The sequence below is a fragment of the Amborella trichopoda genome, chromosome 4 (assembly GCF_054954075.1).
Source record: "Amborella trichopoda isolate Santa Cruz 75 chromosome 4, AtrichopodaSantaCruz75HAP2 v2.0, whole genome shotgun sequence".
NCBI classification, from domain to species: domain Eukaryota; kingdom Viridiplantae; phylum Streptophyta; class Magnoliopsida; order Amborellales; family Amborellaceae; genus Amborella; species Amborella trichopoda.
In genome coordinates, this window is record NC_142339.1 from 49,845,678 (window position 1) to 49,867,444 (window position 21,767).

Below are 21,767 nucleotides of genomic sequence, written 5' to 3' on the forward strand. Positions count from 1 at the left end.
ATATATATCTATGTAGATATATATTCATACTGATATGCATTCATAATGATGTATATTAATACTAACATGATACATATCCATACCATAAGAAAGGGGCTAGTGAGTGAGAGAGGCAATAAATGGATATGAAGTGGAGTGTTGTATTTGAGTTGGAATTCCCTTTAATTGCAATAGATACCTTGACTCTCTAACCAGCAAAAAACCGAGAGATTAGTTGATCAAAACCAACTTTTAAAAAGTCTCTCTTTTAGGCGAGCAAACAATGCCCTAGCTGATAGGAGTGGTGGTGAGTAGTTGAGGCTCGGGTTAAGAATTTGGAGAAGAATAGGCATTTGGAGTTCTTTAAGTGCTGAGTGAGGATTATATGTATATTGGTAGTGTAGTGAGGATTATATGTTTATTGGTAGTATAGGGTCATCGCGGTTCAGAGTTTGGTTGGTCTTTTCTGGAACTAGGGATTCTTCCTCTACGCTATTGCACTTTGGAGCTTGCCTCCTTTTATCAATGAATACTTACTGTTAACATTCAAAATAATAATAATAAATGTCTCTCTTTCTCTCTCTCTATGCCATATCCGAATCCCCCAAACAAACCCCAAGTCTCTAGCTCTTTTTTCTTTTTTTCTTTTTTTAATTTTAAATATTCTAAGTCTCTCTCAAAAACAACAATTTTGTGACCGGGAAACAAACCCATTTCACAATGGCCACCGAAAGAACCATTCTCTCCCCCTCTATTCCTTAAAAGGGTGCAATTGGCATACGGAAGCATCCGTACGTGTAGAGGTAAGGTGCACTTTCAAATTTTATCAGGGCATATAATTTGCTGTAAAATGTTCTTAAGATTATCTCAAAATCTATTTTTATATCTAATTATAAAATTTTACATATAAAAAATGGTTAAAATCAAGCAGATCTATAAACATATGAAAATCTTGAAAATGGACAGTGTAGATAATATGTTGGAAAATACAAGACTTAAAATCTTCGTATTGTTCATGGTCATGCATCTCGATGTCGAGATGATCAATCAAAGGGTTTTTCAACATCAAAACTACCTTTTCCGATGGATTTTTGAGGTGCATCCGTAGTTTTACATTATAAGGTTGCATCCTTATATAAACTTTTTCCTTCTTAAAATTGAGGGCAGGGAGTCTTTCAAGTTTCCCTTCTCTCTCTATTGCTCCCCCATCTTGCTTCCAGATGTCTCCAAAACTCTCTCTCTCTCTAACAATCTTTTTACCCTAACTTTAATGTAATGTAACAATATTTTTAACTCCACTATAGAAAACCCAAAACAAAACCATAGGTCGCTAAGAATCCTCAACAGAACCCTTAAGCCATAGCTACTGCATTAAAGAAGATAACCCTAAAAATCTACTGCTTTGCCCAAAACAAAATCCTTAAACCATGGCTACTGCATTGAGGAAGATAATCCTAAAGATCTCTTTGCCCAATGTAAATGCTATCAAAACCATAGAAAATGCTCCTTTTGTACCAATAAGCAAAAACATACTTTCAACCCACTGAAATGGAGTACCAGAAGCACGCTAGAGTTTATACAGAACCACATGCTGTTTTACCATAATATAATTTTTCCAGTATACTGGAGTACGTGCTCCTTTTGTACCATCTTCGCCTCTCTCTAAAGCTCTTGAGCTTGGTTCGTGTATCCGAACCTCTTACCGAGCAAAGAATCTGTAGTTCACAAACCAAGTCATGCTTTATATATAGAAGATGAAAAATAGTTTTTCTCCAAGTCGCTAAGAAATTATTATTGTGCTTTCTTAAAAGTATTGTGTCCCTAGATCTTTTTCTCAATTTTGACGTTCTTCAATGTATAATCTTATCAAAATTCAGAAGTATTAGAAAAAATAAATGCATAGAGGATTCTGCCCCTTAGTAGTCATGAGGTGTGAGGGCCACAACACTAGCATGCAATGTACAGATCCTGCACGTCTCTACCCGAACTAAAAATAAATAAATGTGCTATGAACCAGACAATGTTAAAAAATTAGGAGATAATTGAAACAAGAATATGAAAGAACGTAAGGATGAAGAACAAATCAAGCATATATTAAAAAGGATGTTCCTGAAAGACAATGAAAAGGACAGAAGGATGAATATGAGGTGCATAATAGATTCTTTAATATTCATCAAATGCAGGCTTTGGGTATGTGTATGGACAACCAAAATCAGAAAGACCAGAAACCGACACTTCCACTCACATTAGTACAAAAGATGAACTACACCATGCAACCAAAATCCTTGGATTAGCCTCTCAAAAACAATTCATAGCAATCATAAAAAATATAGTACAAAATAAAACGCCTGAACTGCCCATTTGGGGAAAACTAGAAAAAATCCTAACTTATCAGTGTTTTTTGCTCTTTTGCAGGGCAAAATCTTCACAAACTTCCGAACTGATCTCAATATTTTTTACTCTTTTGCCGGATGAAAGCTTCACTTATCTTTCCCCAGGACCTGATTGCTATGAGGGTGGGTATAACAACCCAAGAGCAATTTGCGCCCACATAGTATAACCAGAAATAATAAGGACTCGCTGAGAAATTATCGCCTTCCAAGTACGCCGTGATGAAATAGACCAGGTCCCCGTACAACTGCCCCAGAGAGACTGCAAGTTGAAGAGTATAACTGTATGGCTTTTTTGATGCTATAGCATATCTGCTTCAATGAGACATTAAAGTCACAGGTTATACAAGACAATTTGTTCAGCGTGTGAATTATTAATAAACAAAAACAATGAGTGATGAGAAAGCAATAAAATTTGCAAAAACTAGAGAACTCAGCTTATCAAAACCAAACACCATTACTGGAATTGCTGGCTGTTAATCTTATCAGCAATGATTCATAATCCTGTCTTTTTTTTAAAATTAATGATTCATAATCCTGTCACTCCAACGAACCAGCGACAATATATATGTGTATAATCTGCACTAGTTAACCACATAATTAGATCTAATAGTTATTACATGAATGACCAAAGGAGCCAACAAAATCCATATACAAGGTTGGCCATAAACCGCCTTGGTGTTGCATTGTTATCAATCTAATCGATTTTTCTCATTGAGAAATGAAATAAGAGAGTTACTTGGTTGGCCAACAAAAAATATTTCCCATTCTGGTATTCATTTTGACTCTGCACCACCCACACAGTGCTAGTCACATTCGAATCTGCGATTCTGGTTGCATTAAAACCAGTTCATGCCCTTGACTTGTTTCCTGAGGTCATTGGTTAGTTTGCTAGGGTATTTGGGGATGCTTTAAGATGGAATGTCAAAGAAGAGCTAATACGTGTATATAATGACTACATATTGTTTATAGATTTTCACTTAAATATGGGATAGAGATGAAACAAAGGGGATGCTTGCAAAACAAATTATCCATGAAAGATAATTTGGTAACTTGGGCAAGTTTGGCATCAATGTTTAGCTTGAGGGATATTTTATTCATCATGAATAATATCCATGTTTCGGATTCAGGGAGAGATCCATAATTCCAAATAGTATATAAACTTGTCATGACTTGGTCGCATTTTCTAGAAGGGGATTGTGCATAGCTTGCAAACCTAGAGGTGGTTTGTTTGCTCGCCTAAGATGTTGTACTTGTAGAGATAATTAAAGCCATATGGAACACACACTCTACCTTTTTCAGGACATTAAGTAATAAGTGAATTAGAAGGAGCAATCTATTCCCTTATTGTGTAAAGCATAAATCTTTAAGTGGCAAATGTATCAGTTAGAACCAGTGTTTGAAAACTCGCCGAGTCGAGCCGGACTCGCCCTGTTCGACTCGGAAATCGTCTACTGCCGAGCCGGTTCCACGAAAAAACCGGGAATCGCCCGTGTCCAGAGAGAACCGGGCGATTCCCAATAGTGATTCGCGAGTCCCACCGAAAAAACCTGTATTTTTTGGGTTTACATGCGGTCACCTCAAGGGAGTGACACGTGGCACACGTGGCCGCATAATGGGAGCAACATGTGGCCACACGTGGTAACTCACCTCACGTCTGCCCCCTCACTTTCCTTCACGCGCAATGCGCAATGGAGTGTCTATTACACATGACTTTATAGAGAACCAAGCAACACTCATCCTTCGATGTGGGATAATTCCTACAAAAAATCATTAAAGCAAAATGATGGAATATATATTATTACAGGAGCTAATAGAAACACTTGAGGCAACGTGGCTGTGTTGGTTGACAGTACCGATTTTTCGGTGGATGTCTTGAGTTTGAACCTCTTAGGGCACAACAAAAAATTTTTTGAGTTCAAACCACTTAGAGCTCAACAAAAAAAAAAAAAAAAAAAATTTTTGTCAAAAAAATAAACAAAGGCAGAAAATACTGTTATACAAAAATAAAAAAAATATAAAATAAAAGGCTTTTCAAGATAAAGCTATAATACAATATTTTTTTATTTTTCTTGTAAAAAAAATACAATTTGTTGTCAAAAACATAAACAAAGGCAGAAAATACTGTTTGAAAAAATCAAAAAAATAAAAAATAAAAGGCTTTTCAAGATAAAGATAAAAAAGATAATACAACATTTTTTTATTTTTCTTGTAAAAAAAATACAAGTTAATATAACAAGTATTTCTTGTAAAAAAAATAAAACAAAAAGCATAAAAAAATAAAATGTACTTTGGCAGCATCATTTTTTTTATTTTTCTTCTAAAAAAAAATAAAAAGTAAGACAACAAGCCAAAAAAAAGGTAGTACAACATCTTCTTCTTTTGTCAAAAAAAAAAACAAAGATAATCAACAAGTATCATATTTTTCTTTTAAAAAAAAATAAAAGATAACACAATAAGTATTTCTTGTCAAAAAACTAAAAGGTATTTCTTCATACAACCTAAGAATAAATGGTCTAATTATATTTCTTATTTTTGTAACATGATGGTCTTTAACATAAATTTAGTAATATTAATTTAAAGATAGGATTCATACAATGAGGCCATTTGAAATCTCTCTCTTTTAACTAACAATCTCTTCCACTAATTTATTCTAGAAACCTAAAAAATTAAAGAAAATTGGTATGCATTCTAATAATTTCTACATTGATAACTAAATCTTTTATTTTATTTATTAATTTTTGTATTATAAATCATGTAGTGTACTATTTTTTTTACAGTTGTCAATAATACATTTTAAATTAGATGATATTATAAAATATTTTGGATTTGTTATTATTTATATAATAAAATAATTATAAAATATTGTTGGTATATAATATTATAGTTAGTTAGGCTGTAATAATTTGGATTTTTTTAACGGATTAGGGTTTTCCGCCAATTCGAGATTTTAGTCGCCAATTTTTCATCAATTAGTCAACTCTTTATTGTAGTCCATATATGATTATATACTTAATCCACGATAATTCTATGATTTTTTTTTTGTGATGTAAATTTAATGGTCAACATAAGTTCATACAGGGAAAGAACGTCTCAATATTCATAAATTGATGAAAACAATGAAAGTTAATAATGTAGTACCCTCATTTCTTATTGGATTCCTAAAAAACAACATTTATAATGAATTTTAATAATTTTTTTGAATTTTTTTAAGGCTTAATCCGAGCGATTCGGCCCGATTCCCGATCCGGATCGTCGATTCACCGATCCGAATCGGTTTTTGGGATGCCCGATCCGGGTCACCGATCCGTTTTTTAAACCACTGGTTAGAGCTATTAGCAAGCTTAAGCTTAAGTCCAATCTTTAAAGTGAACCTTTCTCAAAAAACAAGCTAGAAGTCCAAGACATTTATGCCACAAGAAGAAAAACTATAGTCTGAACACTGAAGAGCAGCTATGCAAACCGGCCATCCTATATATAGAAGCAAGGAGATTCTTCGGTTGGTTGCAAAAAGTGGAATTCACTGAAGGTCCAGCTGTTTTTATTTATGGATAAGCACATTGCAGGTTTAACTTTTTGTCGTCTAATGGATCATTTCCAGATTATGTACTTTTAATTGATGGAGTAATACAATGTAGCAAGGGATTCATACTTACCTACCCTGGTTCTGACAAAACAATCCTCATGCCCGAGGGTCCTTAGCATAGAAAGAAAGATGGGGTTTCCCCTCACTAGCTAGGCTAATAATACAGTAACATTCAACATAACAGAGACCATATCCTTGAGCGATCTGGCGTTTCGATCTCATTCAGGATAAATTAGAATACCAATTCAATTAGGCTGACCAAAGGCAAAAGGTCAAAACTCCTAGATGTAACAAGCCAATCAACTAATCACATGTGCATTAGTCAAACATAGACAATCACCTTTAATAAAATAGTTTGGCCATTCTTCACATTTTTATGTATTTATCATTTGATATTCTCTAGGTCAAGTACTTCCCATGTGATCATCATCTCAAAGCTTGTAGCTAAATTGGAGTCTAAATGGGTATCTTGAGACTTCCCCTATACAACAGAAGACAAAGAAGCAGCCCACGGTATCCACACCCATCTCAACAAGACTAGAGCAACTAAAGTTGCAGTGAATCCCCATAACACACTAAAGCAACTGCTATCACAATAGATTGAATCCCCACAATGTCAAATTCTCATCATATAGATTGACGGGTCCAAGTAAAGTCAGAAAGAATATGAAAAATCGAAGACAATAAGAAGAAAGGTCCAAACCAAATTTAAGCATCTTCAAAGGTATATGGTTTGGTGCAGCTACAACCAGATAAACCAAAAATATGATCTAAAAAATCCGTTTTAATATAAAATGGAACAATCAGATTTAGAGCATTTTAGGAGCTCCAGATCCATTTTTGTGATGTAGAAGGAACTGCCGGTGTTTTGGAGTGTTTTTTGGTCCCCAATCCATCAAAGAAATAGATCTAATTTCATCTATGGTTTAAGGTGCTACACTGTGAGCAGGCCCATTTTTAAATTGTCAGAAGTCCAAAGCACAACACACGAAAAGAAGAAAAGAAGAAAAAAAAAAAAAAAAACACGTATTAGCAAAGATAAAATAGGATCAATTACTCAAAACCTAGTTTTTTGACCGATACTAAAATTCCCTTGTTTTGGCCAAAGAGTGTGCCTTTAAACTTTTTAACACCTCAAACTCTGTTGGGGTTCCGTTGATTGGTACTAGAATACTCCTACGCATTCCAAGCATTTTGACCTACAAGAGTTTCTCAATAAATTCAAAAAGTTCCTGTTATAGTATGTTGCCAAAGCCCAAACCATGGATCCCAATTTAGCTGTTTATGTCAAATGTAGCATATGTAAACAAATGGTTGTATTTTCTGGCCAATGTTTAACATTGGGGTGATACCTGCCATCAATTTCTTAAAAAAATGACCAAATGAGAGTTATGTTCCGACTTTTGATAATATTGTTTGCATAACCATCATTGTATACAGAATAAGCTCATTTTAACTAAATTGCCAAAACATGAACTTTGTAATTTCTCAGTTATTTGTTGACTTGATGAGATTGATTTAAGGGACATAGTCATTTCAGATCCTTAGGGGAATTATTTCTTATATTTATTTGTTAGGTTTCTATATGTGCCTCGGTGCCTTGTCCATAAAGGCAAGAATGGATCATTATACATTTACATAAAGGGTTCCTTGCACATGATGTAACAATATGTGAGGATCCCTCACCACATTCATGATTTCTATTTGTTAATGCACATATTAACATTAGATCAAACAGTCGAAAAGTATTGTGAAAGTTCTCATAATTCTCATCCAGGAGGCACCAGTTACAAAGAAAACACATACAAGGTTAAACTACTAATGATGTTAAAGTGAACTTATTTTTGAGGGACTGTGGCAATCCTCAACCTAGCAAAGAAATATAAATATGAAGTTTCACATATTTTTAAGACAGTCACGTGCATAGAGATGATAAGGTCACATTCAACGAATTCATATAGATGAACATCAATACCAAAACACCATAATAAACTCCACAGTGTTCAAGAAAGCCAAGACTCACACTGCAAGAAGGCTGGCTGGACCCTCTATCACAGAAGTTATCCCTTCCACTGTGACAACTGCCGAATCCCTCGCGACATACCTTGAATCGCCTTTGCTGTATTCTTTCCCTAGGAGATTGTTATAGGCACAAAATAGAAACTTCATAATTTGAAAACAGATCAAAGGACCAATTGAACCAAATAGAAAGAAACCCGTAAATCCCCATCAAAATGCAATAGATCTTAAAGAAAGCCAAAAAATCAGATTACATACAAACTTCTGCAAAGTAGCAGGGTGATTTCTTCTTGTAAAACTCTGGCGCGAAAACAAAGTATCCCTCAATAACAATATGGGTTAAGCCAGTAAATGCCCACCAACACATGAGAATCCGATCAGTTTTTGTGATCTTGGAACAGCGCCCTGAAGTCAAGGGACAACAAATCTCAGACTCCCCATAAGTCAAATGATTAAACAAGTGAAAAAATACTGAAACAACTAGTTCATCCCTCAGTTCCCTTTATAGATAAATAGAACAACGAACAAAGTTTATTGGGTAAAATTATCGAGTGCAAAAACGGTACTGCACATCTTAAATTAACTCAGACATAAATACAAGTAGTTGGAAATTTTGGGCTTTTTCGTTATCAAATTAAATGAAACATAGGAAAAAGGGGTGAAAAAAGAAGAAGAGAAGATGCAATCATGTTTAAAATTTCCTTCAATCAATTACGTAAATTGCACATGGAAGAAATAATCAATTGATCAGCAGAATATATTAATAAGAGAAAAGGCAGATCTGGAGACTATAATATGGAATGTTCACAAACTGGACATGGAGAAATTGCCATGCCAGTACCTTTCATGACCCAACTATTAGCAGAAGAAATTGACGAAGATAAAAATTTTCAAGTAAAATACAAAGCATATTGATAATATGCAAAATAGAATTGTTTTAAAAGAGAAAGACTCCACAGTTCCATAACAATAACGCACAAAATGCAATAGTGCTAACATGCTACAAACAAGAAGCATTACACTGAAATCCAATCAGAGAACAAAAGATGAATAGATCTTTATCTGAATAGGTCTTCATCTGAGAAAATTAGAAAACATAAAATATAAATTGAAATGAAAACATCATTAAAAAAAAAAAAAAGCCCCAACATAAGGAAAAATGCTAGGATTATACCAAAACAAAGGCACATATACATGAACAAACTCACGAAGAACCTTCAAATATCTCAATATATGACTTCAAAGAGGTAAAAAAACCGGTATACAGCGAGAGAGAGAGAGAGAGAGAGAGAGAAAGAACCTGCAACAAGGTTAAACAATGGTAATTACAGAGAGAGAGAGTACCTGAGAAGATCCAAATGGTAAAGACTACAAGCAGTGTGGCTACGCCATAAACTCCGACGATGGTGGATTGAGGGAGAAGACAGGGCACGTAATCAGGCAACTGAAGATCAGGAGGGTTGTATGGATGAGAGACGAAGGTTTCAGCCATGATGACAGAGAGAGAGAGAGAGAGAGAGAGAGAGAGAGAGAGAGAGAGAGGAGAGAGTGAATATGAAAAGATGGAATCTCAGAGGGGGAAAGAGAGAGAGAGTATGAAAATATGAAACTCAAAAGGGTAAACAGAGTGTCAACTGCAGGAGGGGATGAATGGGACACGGAAAAAGTAGTAAAAAAATTTTTACAGCGGAATGGTCGCTGTCTAAAAAACGGTTGGTGTTTTACAGGTACCGGAAAATGTAAAATTTGATTTTGAATGTGCTGTGTCTATCACTGTAGCACAGCTTTGTATTTAAAATTTTAAACAAAAAGTAGAAAGGTTCCGCGGGTCCGTCGGCGTAACACACGTGCTTTGAATTTAACTAAAGTAGTGCTTTGAATTTAGGGTGAGAGTTGTATAAGGTGCTTACCTTATACTATTGAAGTAAGGGGCACCTCAAAACAACGTTGAAAATGCCGTTTTAGTGTTGTTGCCCCTGTTTATGAAAATTTAAAGTTTTAAAAATTGTGCGGTCAAACAAATTTATAAACACTTGAAAATCTGAAAATAGCCTAGATAGTGAGTTAGAAGGTAAATTATTTTTAGGATTAGAAATCCCTTTTTTTCATGACTAAAAATCCGGAGGTCGAGATGATCGATTTGATGATTTTCCAACATAAGAACAACCTTCTCTAGTAGATTTTTTTGGTGCACCTTATTCTTACAATATAAAATTGACGTCTTATATAAACTTTTTCTTATTTCCTATCCTTCTTAAAGGAAACTAGTTTGATAGGGCCATAGCTCTAAGCAAACCTCATCTCATAACTCATCCAACATTATAATTCGTGCTTTGGAAAACCCTTACACCGATCATTTCTACTTGAAATTATAGTTGTGAAAATAAAATAGGATTTCAAATTCTAAACATAGTGTATTGTAATAAACTATATGCATTGTCTATTTCGCCCAAAAAATAAATGTGCACAGATCCACAAGATCTATACCATTTTTTTAGTTTCAAATTTTATTGTTGGTGTTTGAAATTGATTTGAGAAATTTACATACGTAAGGGGTCAATTTCAAAATGGGAATACATTTGTCCCAATTTATGGGGGTACCCCCCTCCTAGCCTTTTTTTTTTCCAAGTTACCCATGTTCGATAAATCGAAAACCGGACAAATGGAGTTTTTGCGTTTAAACAAAAAACATTTTTCTGGTGTTCAAATTACCCGACAGCTCTTTAAGTTTTTTTTTTTTTGGGGAAATATCCCCTTATCCCCTATTTTTAAGTTCTATATCTCATGAGACTCAAGAATTAAAAATATTACTTGTAAACAAAAAGTGTCCATCTTTTATCTTGACCCAAAAAAAACACTAAAATAATACCCTATCCAAACTTTTCTTCTCTCTCTCAAAACTCAATCTCTCTCTCAAACCCAAAGTTGCTGATAAATTCCTCTCTTTACATCGTCTTTTTCTCCTCTCTCTCTAAAAATTATCTACTATATTTTCCCTAAAAACCAAACCTTGTGCACCAAACCGAGCTCATTTCACCCATAAGTGGGCTCCAAGAGGAAGCTTTTTCAGAAACGAAGAACGCCCTTTTTGTTTCCCGGATTCTTTTCCCTATAGAAAAAGCGAGAGATCGCCATTTTCACCCTATTTTCTTGTCTTTCGAGATTACTTTTGGATTCAGTTCGGTTTAATGGAATCCGCTTATGAATGTCGGGGCTGGTGATTGCTTTTGTAATTTTACATGGTATGGCCGTTTAAAGGGAGGTATTATGATTGATTTGCCGAAAATGTTTATGTTGTAAATTTCGGCCCTTTTGGTGGAGGTATTTCATGGCCGGAAATTTATCTAATTAAAAGTTCGGTCATTTTCCGAAGAATGAGAGCGCATTGATTTATACGGGACTGAATAAACCTTGGCCGGAGAGGAGGGAAGCGTATTTTTCCTGTGACTTTGGCGGTCCTTAGGGGTGGTATGCTAAGGTAGTGATAGGAAAAGTGAGAATAATACGATAAAGAATAAAAAAAGCAAGACAAAGCATTTGTATTTGTCGGAAAACAGAGGAGAGAGAGAGAGAATTTAGATTGTATTTGTCGGAAAACAGAGGAGAGAGAGAGAGAATTTAGAGAGAGAAAGAGAGGGACTCAATACTCGATGGAGAAGAATGGGGAAGCAAGGAGAAACAGACACACTTTACCTGCCCCAAGACGATCTAAGGCTTCTCCAGCGGTGAAGCTCGTTTCTGGTAAAACACAGAAAATGGTTATTAAAAACCATGAATTCTCAATTTTTAGAGGGGAGAAAGAGACAATGTAGACAGCGGAATTTTTTTGCAACTTGGATTTTAGAGAGAGATGGAGTTTTGAGAGAGAAAAAAAGTTTGGATAAAGTGTCATTTTAGTGTTTTTTTTGTCATACTTTTATGGTCAAATAGGTCTAGGGGGTTGTAAAATAGCAAAGATGAGACGTTTTCCTTTTAAGTAATATTTTCAATTCTTGAATCTCATTATCGATAGAAGTTAAAAATAAGGGACAGAGAGATATTTTCCCTTCTTCTTCTTTTTTGTTGCCTGAATTTCTTATGGCACTTCCCTTATGCCTACAACCCTCTCCCTCCTCCCTCTCTCTCTCTCTCTTCAGTATTTTCTCTCTCTAAGAATCAGCACCCATCCTTCATCACATTTCTCTGAATCGCTATTCTGCTTCACTCTCTATATATAAGATCTAAAAATCGTATATCGAGATAGGAAAGGTTGGGCAACCTTCCAGTTGGCGACTCCGAATACATCGATGTCATCTCTTCCATTGACAATACCGCACGGTATATAATCGACCTCAATCTGGTCGCAAATTTTGACATTGCCCGACCCACAAGCCACTTTATCAGAATCTGATAACTTATTCCCGCTGTCTTCATCGGAAAACCACAAACCCTAAAACCATCATCAAGCTCCTTTGTGAAGAAACTTCTAGATAGAGAAGGAAAAGCTTTGTTGGCTTCCTTCACCTTCCTCCATGGAGGAGATGCAGGTATATTCAGGCCAAGCCCTCATCGCTGTACGATTAACCACAAGCTGAGGTCCGAGGAATTTGGCGAGTCGTGTAGGATTTTTGGTGAGATTTTTAAAGATGGCGAGGCTTTGGCCAGAATCCGACCGGTTTTTGGGGGGTTGTCAAAATGCCTCTGTTTCGAGGGAGAAGACTGGCGGTTTTGCGGTGGCCATAGCGATAGTCTTTTTTTTCTTGTAGTATATGAAAACAAAGTTTTTTTTGGTCATTTGGACAATAATATTATTGCTTTCTGGTTTTACATTAGAGAGCAAGGAGAGAGAGAAGCATAGGTTTTGAAAGAGGGTTAATGTGCCTTCAAGCTGAACCCATATCCATGAAACCACCTTGAAACCCTAAACCCAAACTCCTAAATTATCCGCTCGTATCCAACCCCCAATTGACCGCAACAAAAAAATTGCAGCAAAATCTAGACTCCAGAGAGAGAAAGAATGCAAGGGACTTAAGAAGCAAAAAAGAAGAGATTCCCCGTTGCGCAAGCAAGGGGTTCTTGAGTTAGAGAAAGAAAATGTTGAAGAGAGGGAGGGTTGCAAGCAAAAGGGAAGTGCCGGAAGAAATTCCTACAAAAAGAAAAAACTTAAAGAGCTGTCAGGTAATTTGAATTCGAACACTGGGTAACTATTTTTCATTTAAACTCAAAAAACCCACATATCTGGTGTTCAGTTTTATGGGATAGGGGATAATTTGGGAAAAAAAGAAAAACCTCGTCTGTAAATTGGGACAAACGTGTTCCCCATTTGAAATTGACCCCCTCCCAATATTGCTTGGCCTTAAATTTCTCAATTAATTTTAAACCCATCATAGAGATTTCTTTTGCTAAAAAGTGCTGTTTGAATAAAGATTTGAAGTGAGGCTTTACTTTATTTTCATAAAACCAATGCTTTAATGAAACCTCATTCCTTTAAAAGGAAACTAGTAAATTTGTTGTAACCATAATTTAGGGTGGAGATTGTTAAGTTAAGACTCGAGAGATAGATATATTATATTATACCAAATGAATGATACACTTATCACCACTCTCCATACTCAATAATGCATGCTGGAGATGAGGATTTTTTTTTTATTTAAATATTTAAAATAAAAAAGGTTTTTTTTCGAATAATTTATTTGTAAAAATATGTAGTGTTATTAACGTCAACTGCTAACCACTCAAGTTCTCCAAATGAAGAGAAATGAGCTTTTGTCTACCATGTAGCATGTCTTGCACTTCTGCCTAATTCAGCATTGCCCAAATGGTAGGTCTGTTTCGCTTTCCATCATTGTCAATTATGTTAATAAATGGTGAGTATCTTGAGGACTACAGATTTCGTGAACTTTACTATCATGGTGCTATTTCTCATGTATAATTCCAAGATACAGGTCAGCTAGTGTGAGCGTGTGTACGAATCATGGGATGTGTGCGTAGATGCAAGGGCTTTTGATGATGCACTTTGTACTTGCTCGACCCATTCACATAAACAATTGCGTTATGGTGCACTTTACACTTGTTCCCCCCATTCATATAAACAACACTTCTAAAAGCTACTATGCATTGAATAAAGAGTAATCATTCTATGAGACCCTCCCTCTTGAGAATCTACCGAAAAAATGTTTCGCGATTGCCGCAACTTGCAGTAAATCACCGGATGTGCCTGGATTTTTGTGACAACCCTTGCCAGTGTGTGCTACGTTTCAACTCGAAAGGAGCCATGCCGGACAATGACTGCAATTTCCCGATAATCATGTCAGGCAATCACCACAAACCCCAAGATTATGAAGGGGACTGTGCTAGCAAATGTGTGTCACAAACTCCGGCCATCATGGCATGTGGAGACCGGTAGCCAATAATGGCTGAATGGAATGAGTGAAAGGAAGGCGAGAGAATTTGGAGAGAAGATAGAGGAACAAGACACAAACTGAAGCAAACCCAAAGAGAAGAAATTCGGATTTTTGTAAGGTCCCAACACCAGATGCCGGAAAATGAAGATTGGGAAAGAGCGGGAAGAAGAACACCGTCACAAACACTTATTAAAGCATAACGAAAATGAGGTTAATTGTGTCGAAGAATAAACTGAGAGTGGGGGGAAGCTTTTGAAATGAACTTTGGTAGGGTCTTTTGCCCCCTCAAGAGGATATTGCAAACGGCTGCAGGAATGTGCACAGAGTGCTAAGTGTTTGATGCAGGACATTACTCAAGAATTGCATCTTCGGATGCATCAAACACCCATCTTTAACATAGATATCAAACATGCTGACTCTACTAGAAATAAGAATGAAAGGTGTTCAGAAAAAGAGATTATCATTTTATTTATTTTATTTTAGTTTTTAGATTCATGATCAGCGTGGCTGAGATTCGATTTGAAATCCATTTCTAAGGTGGGTTTTGTAGGGGAATGCATTTGATTTGATGAATCTGCTGACTTCTGCAATGCTCGTATGTGCTCCACAATTGCATCACCTTAATGATCAATCCATTTCTCCTTGATTTTCAGGCAACTTTTTATTTGTTATGTGGCCCACCTTATGGCAAGGGTAATATTTTTTAGTAGTTCCATTCTCATCACCTTATTTTCCAATTGTTCGTTGACGACAAACTAAGAACCCCCATGCCTTGATAATAAAATTCATAGACATTCTTCATAAGTCGAAAATATTTTCCAATGTTCTATGAAATTAAATTACTAGGAACTGTTTGCCATGGGTTTTCTCTTACTAAAGCTATGCAATCGAATCGACAAGCATGGTTTCATTTGGAGTTTCCATATGGCATTCACTTGTGTACCTGCGGAATGTGTTCAAATTTGTCGATTAAAAAAAATATATACATTGTCCATGGTATCATAACAAGGCCTACACATCCAGAAAACAAACTTAAAAAATAAAATAATTTAAACAATGCATTGCCCATGGTATTACAACATGCCCTACATCAACCTTAAAAAAAGAAAATAAAATAGAACATAAAAAGCAAAATACACAAGATTACTTTGGCATGGGGATGCAATATAGGGAAACCACAAGGCTTTCACCATTTTTTTTTCAAAATATAGGATGTTTTTGTTGGGATTGTGGCCATTCAAGGCCTTTACATCAATATTTTCTATGGTTTCTGGTCATAAGGGGAGTGATTGAGGACCCAAAACTAGTTGGATCTACACGAACTGGGATTCAAAGTTGGTGTATGGAGAGTCACTAAACCCCAGATCATGAGGTTAGTTTTGGAGGCAGAATATCAAAAAAGGTTTGGAGGTTTTCCCTTGGTTAGGGTTGGTGAGATCACTTCATGATCGATATGAGCCAAGGCATTGTGATGGTGTATATGTGTTTGGACATGCATTGTGATTTTGATAGTGTGTGACTCAACATAATGTAAGAAGGACCAGCTTTGAGAAGACATGAGTCAAATATCTGACCATGATCCTACTTATGACATGTACATAAACAATCACAAAATAGATAGCTGCCCTCACCCATGGGCATGTGTTAGAGAGAGATTCGTATCTCAAGAATATATGTCCTCGGGGAACCACCTTCAGTTCACATTAAGTAGGGGACTCATCCACCTATTGGATTAGCTTTGATGGGCCAAGCATAAAGCCTCTACTAGGGACTATGGGTCATGGGTCTCATTGGGCTAGTCTCGAGAAAGCGACTGGGGGTTATAGACCTAGTTGAGTGGAGTGCCTAAGTAATTGAGAGAAAGCTCCTTAAGGATTCCAATTCCCATAATATGTATTTTTTAAATACCTTTCCATTGATAGAAAATGCTGCAAAATATAAAAAATATCCTTTGGAAATTCTTAGAAAAATTTCTAAAAAACTTTTCGGCCAAGTATTCCACTTTTGCCTTTTGTTGGGGCTTAATTTCACTTAAGGGCACAAACCATTTGGCCTAAATGGCCAATGGGCCACTAGGGTTGGCAATGGGCAGAGTGCCCGCCCTGGACAGCCCGACCCTAAAAAACTAAGGCCTGGGCCACAAAATGTGGCCAGAAGACCAAGACAATAATGGGCCCGGCCATGATAGGACGGGCCTGAGTCAGCCTGACCCCAACCCTCTTTTTTCTTTGCTTTTCCTTTATTTATTTTCTCTTTATATGTAGCGTGGTCTGGCCTGGACAAGGCTAGGGCCAAGGCCCCTTTGGCTTGGTAAGGGTTGGGCCCCTATGAGGATCAAGCACGAGGTAAGGCCAAGGCTGACTCCACGTCTGTTACGGGGTGATGTGTAGAGTGAGAAACTCGTTTGAATTTCAAAATTCATTTTAAACTTAGAGAGAGTATTTTTGTAGAGATTTGAGGCGTGTTGCCCTCATAAAGGTTTCTCCTTCCACTTTATTGAAAATGGTAAGGGTAATTTAGATAATGCATTTTTCTTACATTTTGAAATTAAATTAAACACTTGAGAATTTACAGTACTAACTTTCACATGAGGATAATGGTGGACAAATCTAAGCTACACATCATGATAGCTAAGTGTGGATTGGAACGCTCGGATTAAACATCTCTCTCCAAGCCCTTGAAACTCTAAATAAATAGTCTAGATTTAATAATAAACTAAAAAACCTAGCCTCTTTCTGTACATACCCCTCACCCCTTAACTCCAAAATCACCTTTCACATTAAGAGAAAGAGAAAACAAAGACCCTAACCGGCTGTCACACCCCGAGATGTGACAGACAAAATATATATACATCTATTGATAGGACAAATTTACAGTGGCGAGGTCTTACAAAGTAAAAAAAAAAAGTTTAAGCAAAACTACAATATCTTCCCAAAGTTGATCTTGACGAGGACACAAATGAAACCGCAGTTATCCTGAAAAATGTTTACCATAGTTTGATGAGTTTGGCTACTCAGTAAGTGATCATCATAATCCTAAAAATAATCATGGTTGAAAGATATCAATATTTTCCAAAATGAGATCTATTAACAGAAATAAATTAACAGGTTCACTTTAAAAAAAATGCATAATTAAGTATAATCCGAATAATTGAAATGCACATAACACTTTAACGCGTCAATGCATAATTCAAAAGATTTCATAAAATACCCTACTGGCGTCCCAAGTAGGTCACCTATATACCCCATCAGCGTCCTGATAGGTCCACTTAATCCCTATCGGCGTCCCAGATAGGTCCACTTAATCCCTGCAGGTCCACTTATACCTCACCGGCGTACCGGATGAGTCCACTTAATCTCTACCGGCGTCCCGGATAGGTCCACGTATACCTCACCGGCGAACCGGATGAGTCCACTTGCATACTTAAATTATTTCTAAATCTCTTTAAACATTCGAAAGCAGCAAATATCTCAACATATCACTGAAATCACTAATATGAATTTCACTAAAACCATTAATAATGGTCACTTTCAATAACATTTCAAAAATAACCAATCAAATATTTTGGGCTCAAATTTAGAAAGGTAGCAGTTTGTAAAGGCATTCTAGCATAATTGCCAATTTAATATGTATAGAAAAACTCTTATAAAAATTCAAGAATGAATTATCACAATTTATGGGATATTAATTTGCAAATAAACATTTCACAACGATACTATAATCAATTGCAAAATGTCAATTTTTAAATAATAAGGCAGTCATTTGCACAGGAATTTTACAATGTCTAAATATTCAAAACAGTAGAAAGAAATATCACAATTTTACTAAAAGCAAAAATATCACATTTATTTCTAACAATAGACAAGAAAAATAAATAAATTTATTTTTCTAATTTACAGCATTCAAAATTTCTAACATAGATAAAATATCACAATTTTTATTAAAAAGATTATTTTTCAAGATAATGAGGTCACGTGCGCATAAAATTTATCGCGCCTAAAATTCATGATAATAAGCAGAAATAATTATTTCATTTCATTTTTAAAAAGAATGGATTATTTTTTGAGACAATGAGGTCACTTATACATAAAACTGATAAAATAAAGATCCTAGACGGAAATATCACTATTTATTAAAAACAGACTATTTTTCAAGAAGACGATGTCACTTACCCACAATTATTTGAGAGGGAGCTCCGATAAAAATTTCGGTTCGAGAGAGAAGTTCAATGTGCTTCGACCAGAGAGAGAGATCTCAAAATTTTGTTTTAGGGTGGGAGTGCTCACATCCCCTATTTAAATTCTTATAACATAATATTATATTGTTTTCTCACGCTCTACCTCATACCTGAGGTGTCGCGTTAAAAGCAGACTTTTATCGTACGAAAACCACGTCCGCTAAAGGACGCTGCCAGCTGCAAGCAGGAGGCAAAAGCGGGGAAAGGAAAAAAAAGTAAAGGCAAACCAAAAGTTAATCCAAAGCAAAAGTTTTTTAAAACAGTGATGGTCCCCAAGGACCATCATACTCAAACAGAATATCACCTATTTATAAGCATATTTTCTCTTTTTTTTTTTTTTGAAATTTTAGGATTGTTACACCGGCCCATTTGGAGAGTTAGAGAGAGAATTAGAATAGAGAAAAACTTGGCACACCCCCCATTTCCTTGTTTGATCCTACATTGACTAGATAATCTATGCATTGATTTGATCCTCTTTTTCTAACCCTTTGGCATAGTTTTCTTTGTGGTAATTTTCTACATTTGTGACCTATATAACAACAAGATAATTGTTTCCCTATCATTCTAAAAGTGAGTTTTTATAAGGGGTTATTATAACTAAAATTTCTGTTGGACCTTATTAAGTATTCCATGCTCCATGGGCCAAACTATGCTACATCTTTATTTTGTACATGCATGAGTTTGATTTAATTTCTTGGGGATTATTTGAGTTTTGCTTTTAAGAAGTAAGCTTTCCTTCAATTTGGATTATGCTAGATCATTCACATCCTGCTATCAGATTGAGTTATTCAAGAGGTTGTGTTTAAGACCTTAATCGGCATGTAAAAAGTGTTCCCATGAACTAGAGACTGTGCACTACTTTCATGTTGTTTATGTAATTGAGATTAGGCCAATTTGATGTATTTGAATCTTATGTAATTTGGGTTATTCATTTGCTTATATAATGGGCTGATTTTATATGTAATTTGTTGATGAATGGCCAATCTCATTATGTTGTTTTGAGTGGAACTACTTGGGGCCTAATTCGGAGTTTTGTATTTTTTCTTTTGTGGTTGTTGTGAGTTGAAAGTATTTATATGTTACTGTAATCCCAGTGAAATGGTATAATATTGGAGTTTTAAGTGAAGTTTTTAACGTTTGTATGAGCATATGCCCTAGCGACCCAACAGTTTTCACCATTAATGAACATAAATTCCCACTCAGTAACAATCTTGCGGTGGCTTCTCCATTGGTGCCTCTAAGAAATTTATTTTAAGTACTTTGCAATATGCATTGGATCCAACCAAAGGTTTACAAACAAGTCAACAATTGCAGAGGGTTTAATGAATCAAGCAATAAATTGAGTTAATGGTTATAAATTTTTAATGACTATGTTTTGAGAATGGGCTGAGGCATTAGATGTAGTACTGCTGAGCCTCATGATGTTGTCTCTTACTCCATTCTCACCAAAAGATAACCCATCTACTTACCCAAAAAATGTTTTGCATAAGACCAAAAAATGACCGGCTGTGCAGTCTTCATGACAGATTTAGGGAATAAGATCTGATTTTGTCTCCTTAATCCCCCAAGTAAAGTTTTCAAAACCCAGATTTTGAGAGCAGTCTTGCCATCGAATAATGAGCTTTCTCAGAATCTCAAATCATGGCCCCAAATTTTGTTACTAACAAAATATAGGACAACCTCAAATAGACATTGAAGCTTCATCAAACCTGCACAAACATGGTTAAACAGAAAGATATCCCCATCAGGCTGTACAAATTGACAGGTTATAGCTGCAATGGAAAACACCCTACAACCAATATACCCCTATAGGATCTCCATTTAGTTTTCAAACCAAAAATGGCGTGTTCAACCGATACACAATGCACTCCTATTGCAAGGTGCGTGATAAAGGTCGTGACAGAGATGGAGGACAAAGCATAGAGACAGACATGATGGGGAGGGAAAGACCTTTCAAATTCGAAATTCCCTCATTTTTATTATCATTTTTTAAAATTTTGGAGTAAAGGTCCAGAATAGCCTTGTATGCTTGTACAAAGGCTTTGGCTTCTAATAATATGAGGATAAGGAGGTTAAAAAAGTGGTTGTGGGGTTGTTAAGCATATAAAAACCTAATAAAAAATAACCAAAACACCCCCATGAATGTTTTAGAACATCACATATCAACTTGAAAATTTGTAAGTGGGTTTTCCTCAGTGAAGTGCACTTGAATAAAATATAGAATAAATGATTCAGATGATAAAAATAACCAAAATACCTCTATAAATGTTTTAGAATATTTTTGTTATTTTATTTTTTGACAATTGTTTTTTTAATAGTTTATTTTGATGCAAGTTGGTAATATATAAACATGCCTCAATTTTCTTATAAATATGATTTGTAAAAAATTATTAAAATTCAAACAATATCGGATAGTCGTGATCATATGATGGATTTTGAAGTGTGATGGGCCATAGGTGAAGTACTGTAGAACTTCACCTAAAGGCGTATGTAAGTGTCTTCCATTTACATATATATATATATATATATATATATATATATATATATATATATATATATATATATATATGAAAATGCTGAGATTAGCCTACTAGCTCATATGAATATATGGGCTCAACGATTCATATTGAATCTGAGCCGCTCTAACGGTCATGAACTCATTTTGTATTTGAATTTTAATATTTTTTTTCTACTAGTCCAAATGATTTGAAATTTTAGACGTGTATTCTTCTCATCAAGCTACACTTAATAAAAATATTTCGCATAACATAAATTGATCAAAATACCCACAAAACATTTCAGGGGTATTTTGGTCAATATATTTCTTACAAATTATTTGTTTGATATTTTTATTAGATTATTCTATTTTTTAAAAATGCACGCCTAAAATTTCAAGTTATTTGGATTAGTATAAAAAATATTAAAATTCAAACATGAAATAAGATCGTGATCGGCCCAGATTCAATCTGGGCCATTGGATTCATATGAACATATCTATTCATATGAGCTAGTGGGCTAATCTCAACATTTTTCATATATATATATATATATATATATATATATATATATATATATATATATATATATATATATATATATATATATATATATATATGAAAAAGTCTTTCCAACGCCTATATTTGAAAATGAACAGTAATTTCGTCTACTTTCAT

General features: G+C 35.2%; 1 protein-coding gene across 1 annotated transcript; it reads right to left on the reverse strand.

The window, feature by feature from the left end:
- Positions 1 to 2,198: 2,198 nt before the first annotated feature.
- HYD1 (C-8,7 sterol isomerase) lies at positions 2,199 to 9,594 on the reverse strand. The gene is made up of 4 exons (XM_088865486.1): positions 9,319 to 9,594; positions 8,233 to 8,379; positions 7,979 to 8,087; positions 2,199 to 2,681 (listed from the first exon to the last, which is right to left on the reverse strand). Exons 1-4 carry the CDS (start codon positions 9,464 to 9,466, stop codon positions 2,426 to 2,428), a joined length of 660 nt encoding a protein of 219 aa, XP_088721612.1. The 5' UTR covers positions 9,467 to 9,594; the 3' UTR covers positions 2,199 to 2,425.
- Positions 9,595 to 21,767: the final 12,173 nt, after the last annotated feature.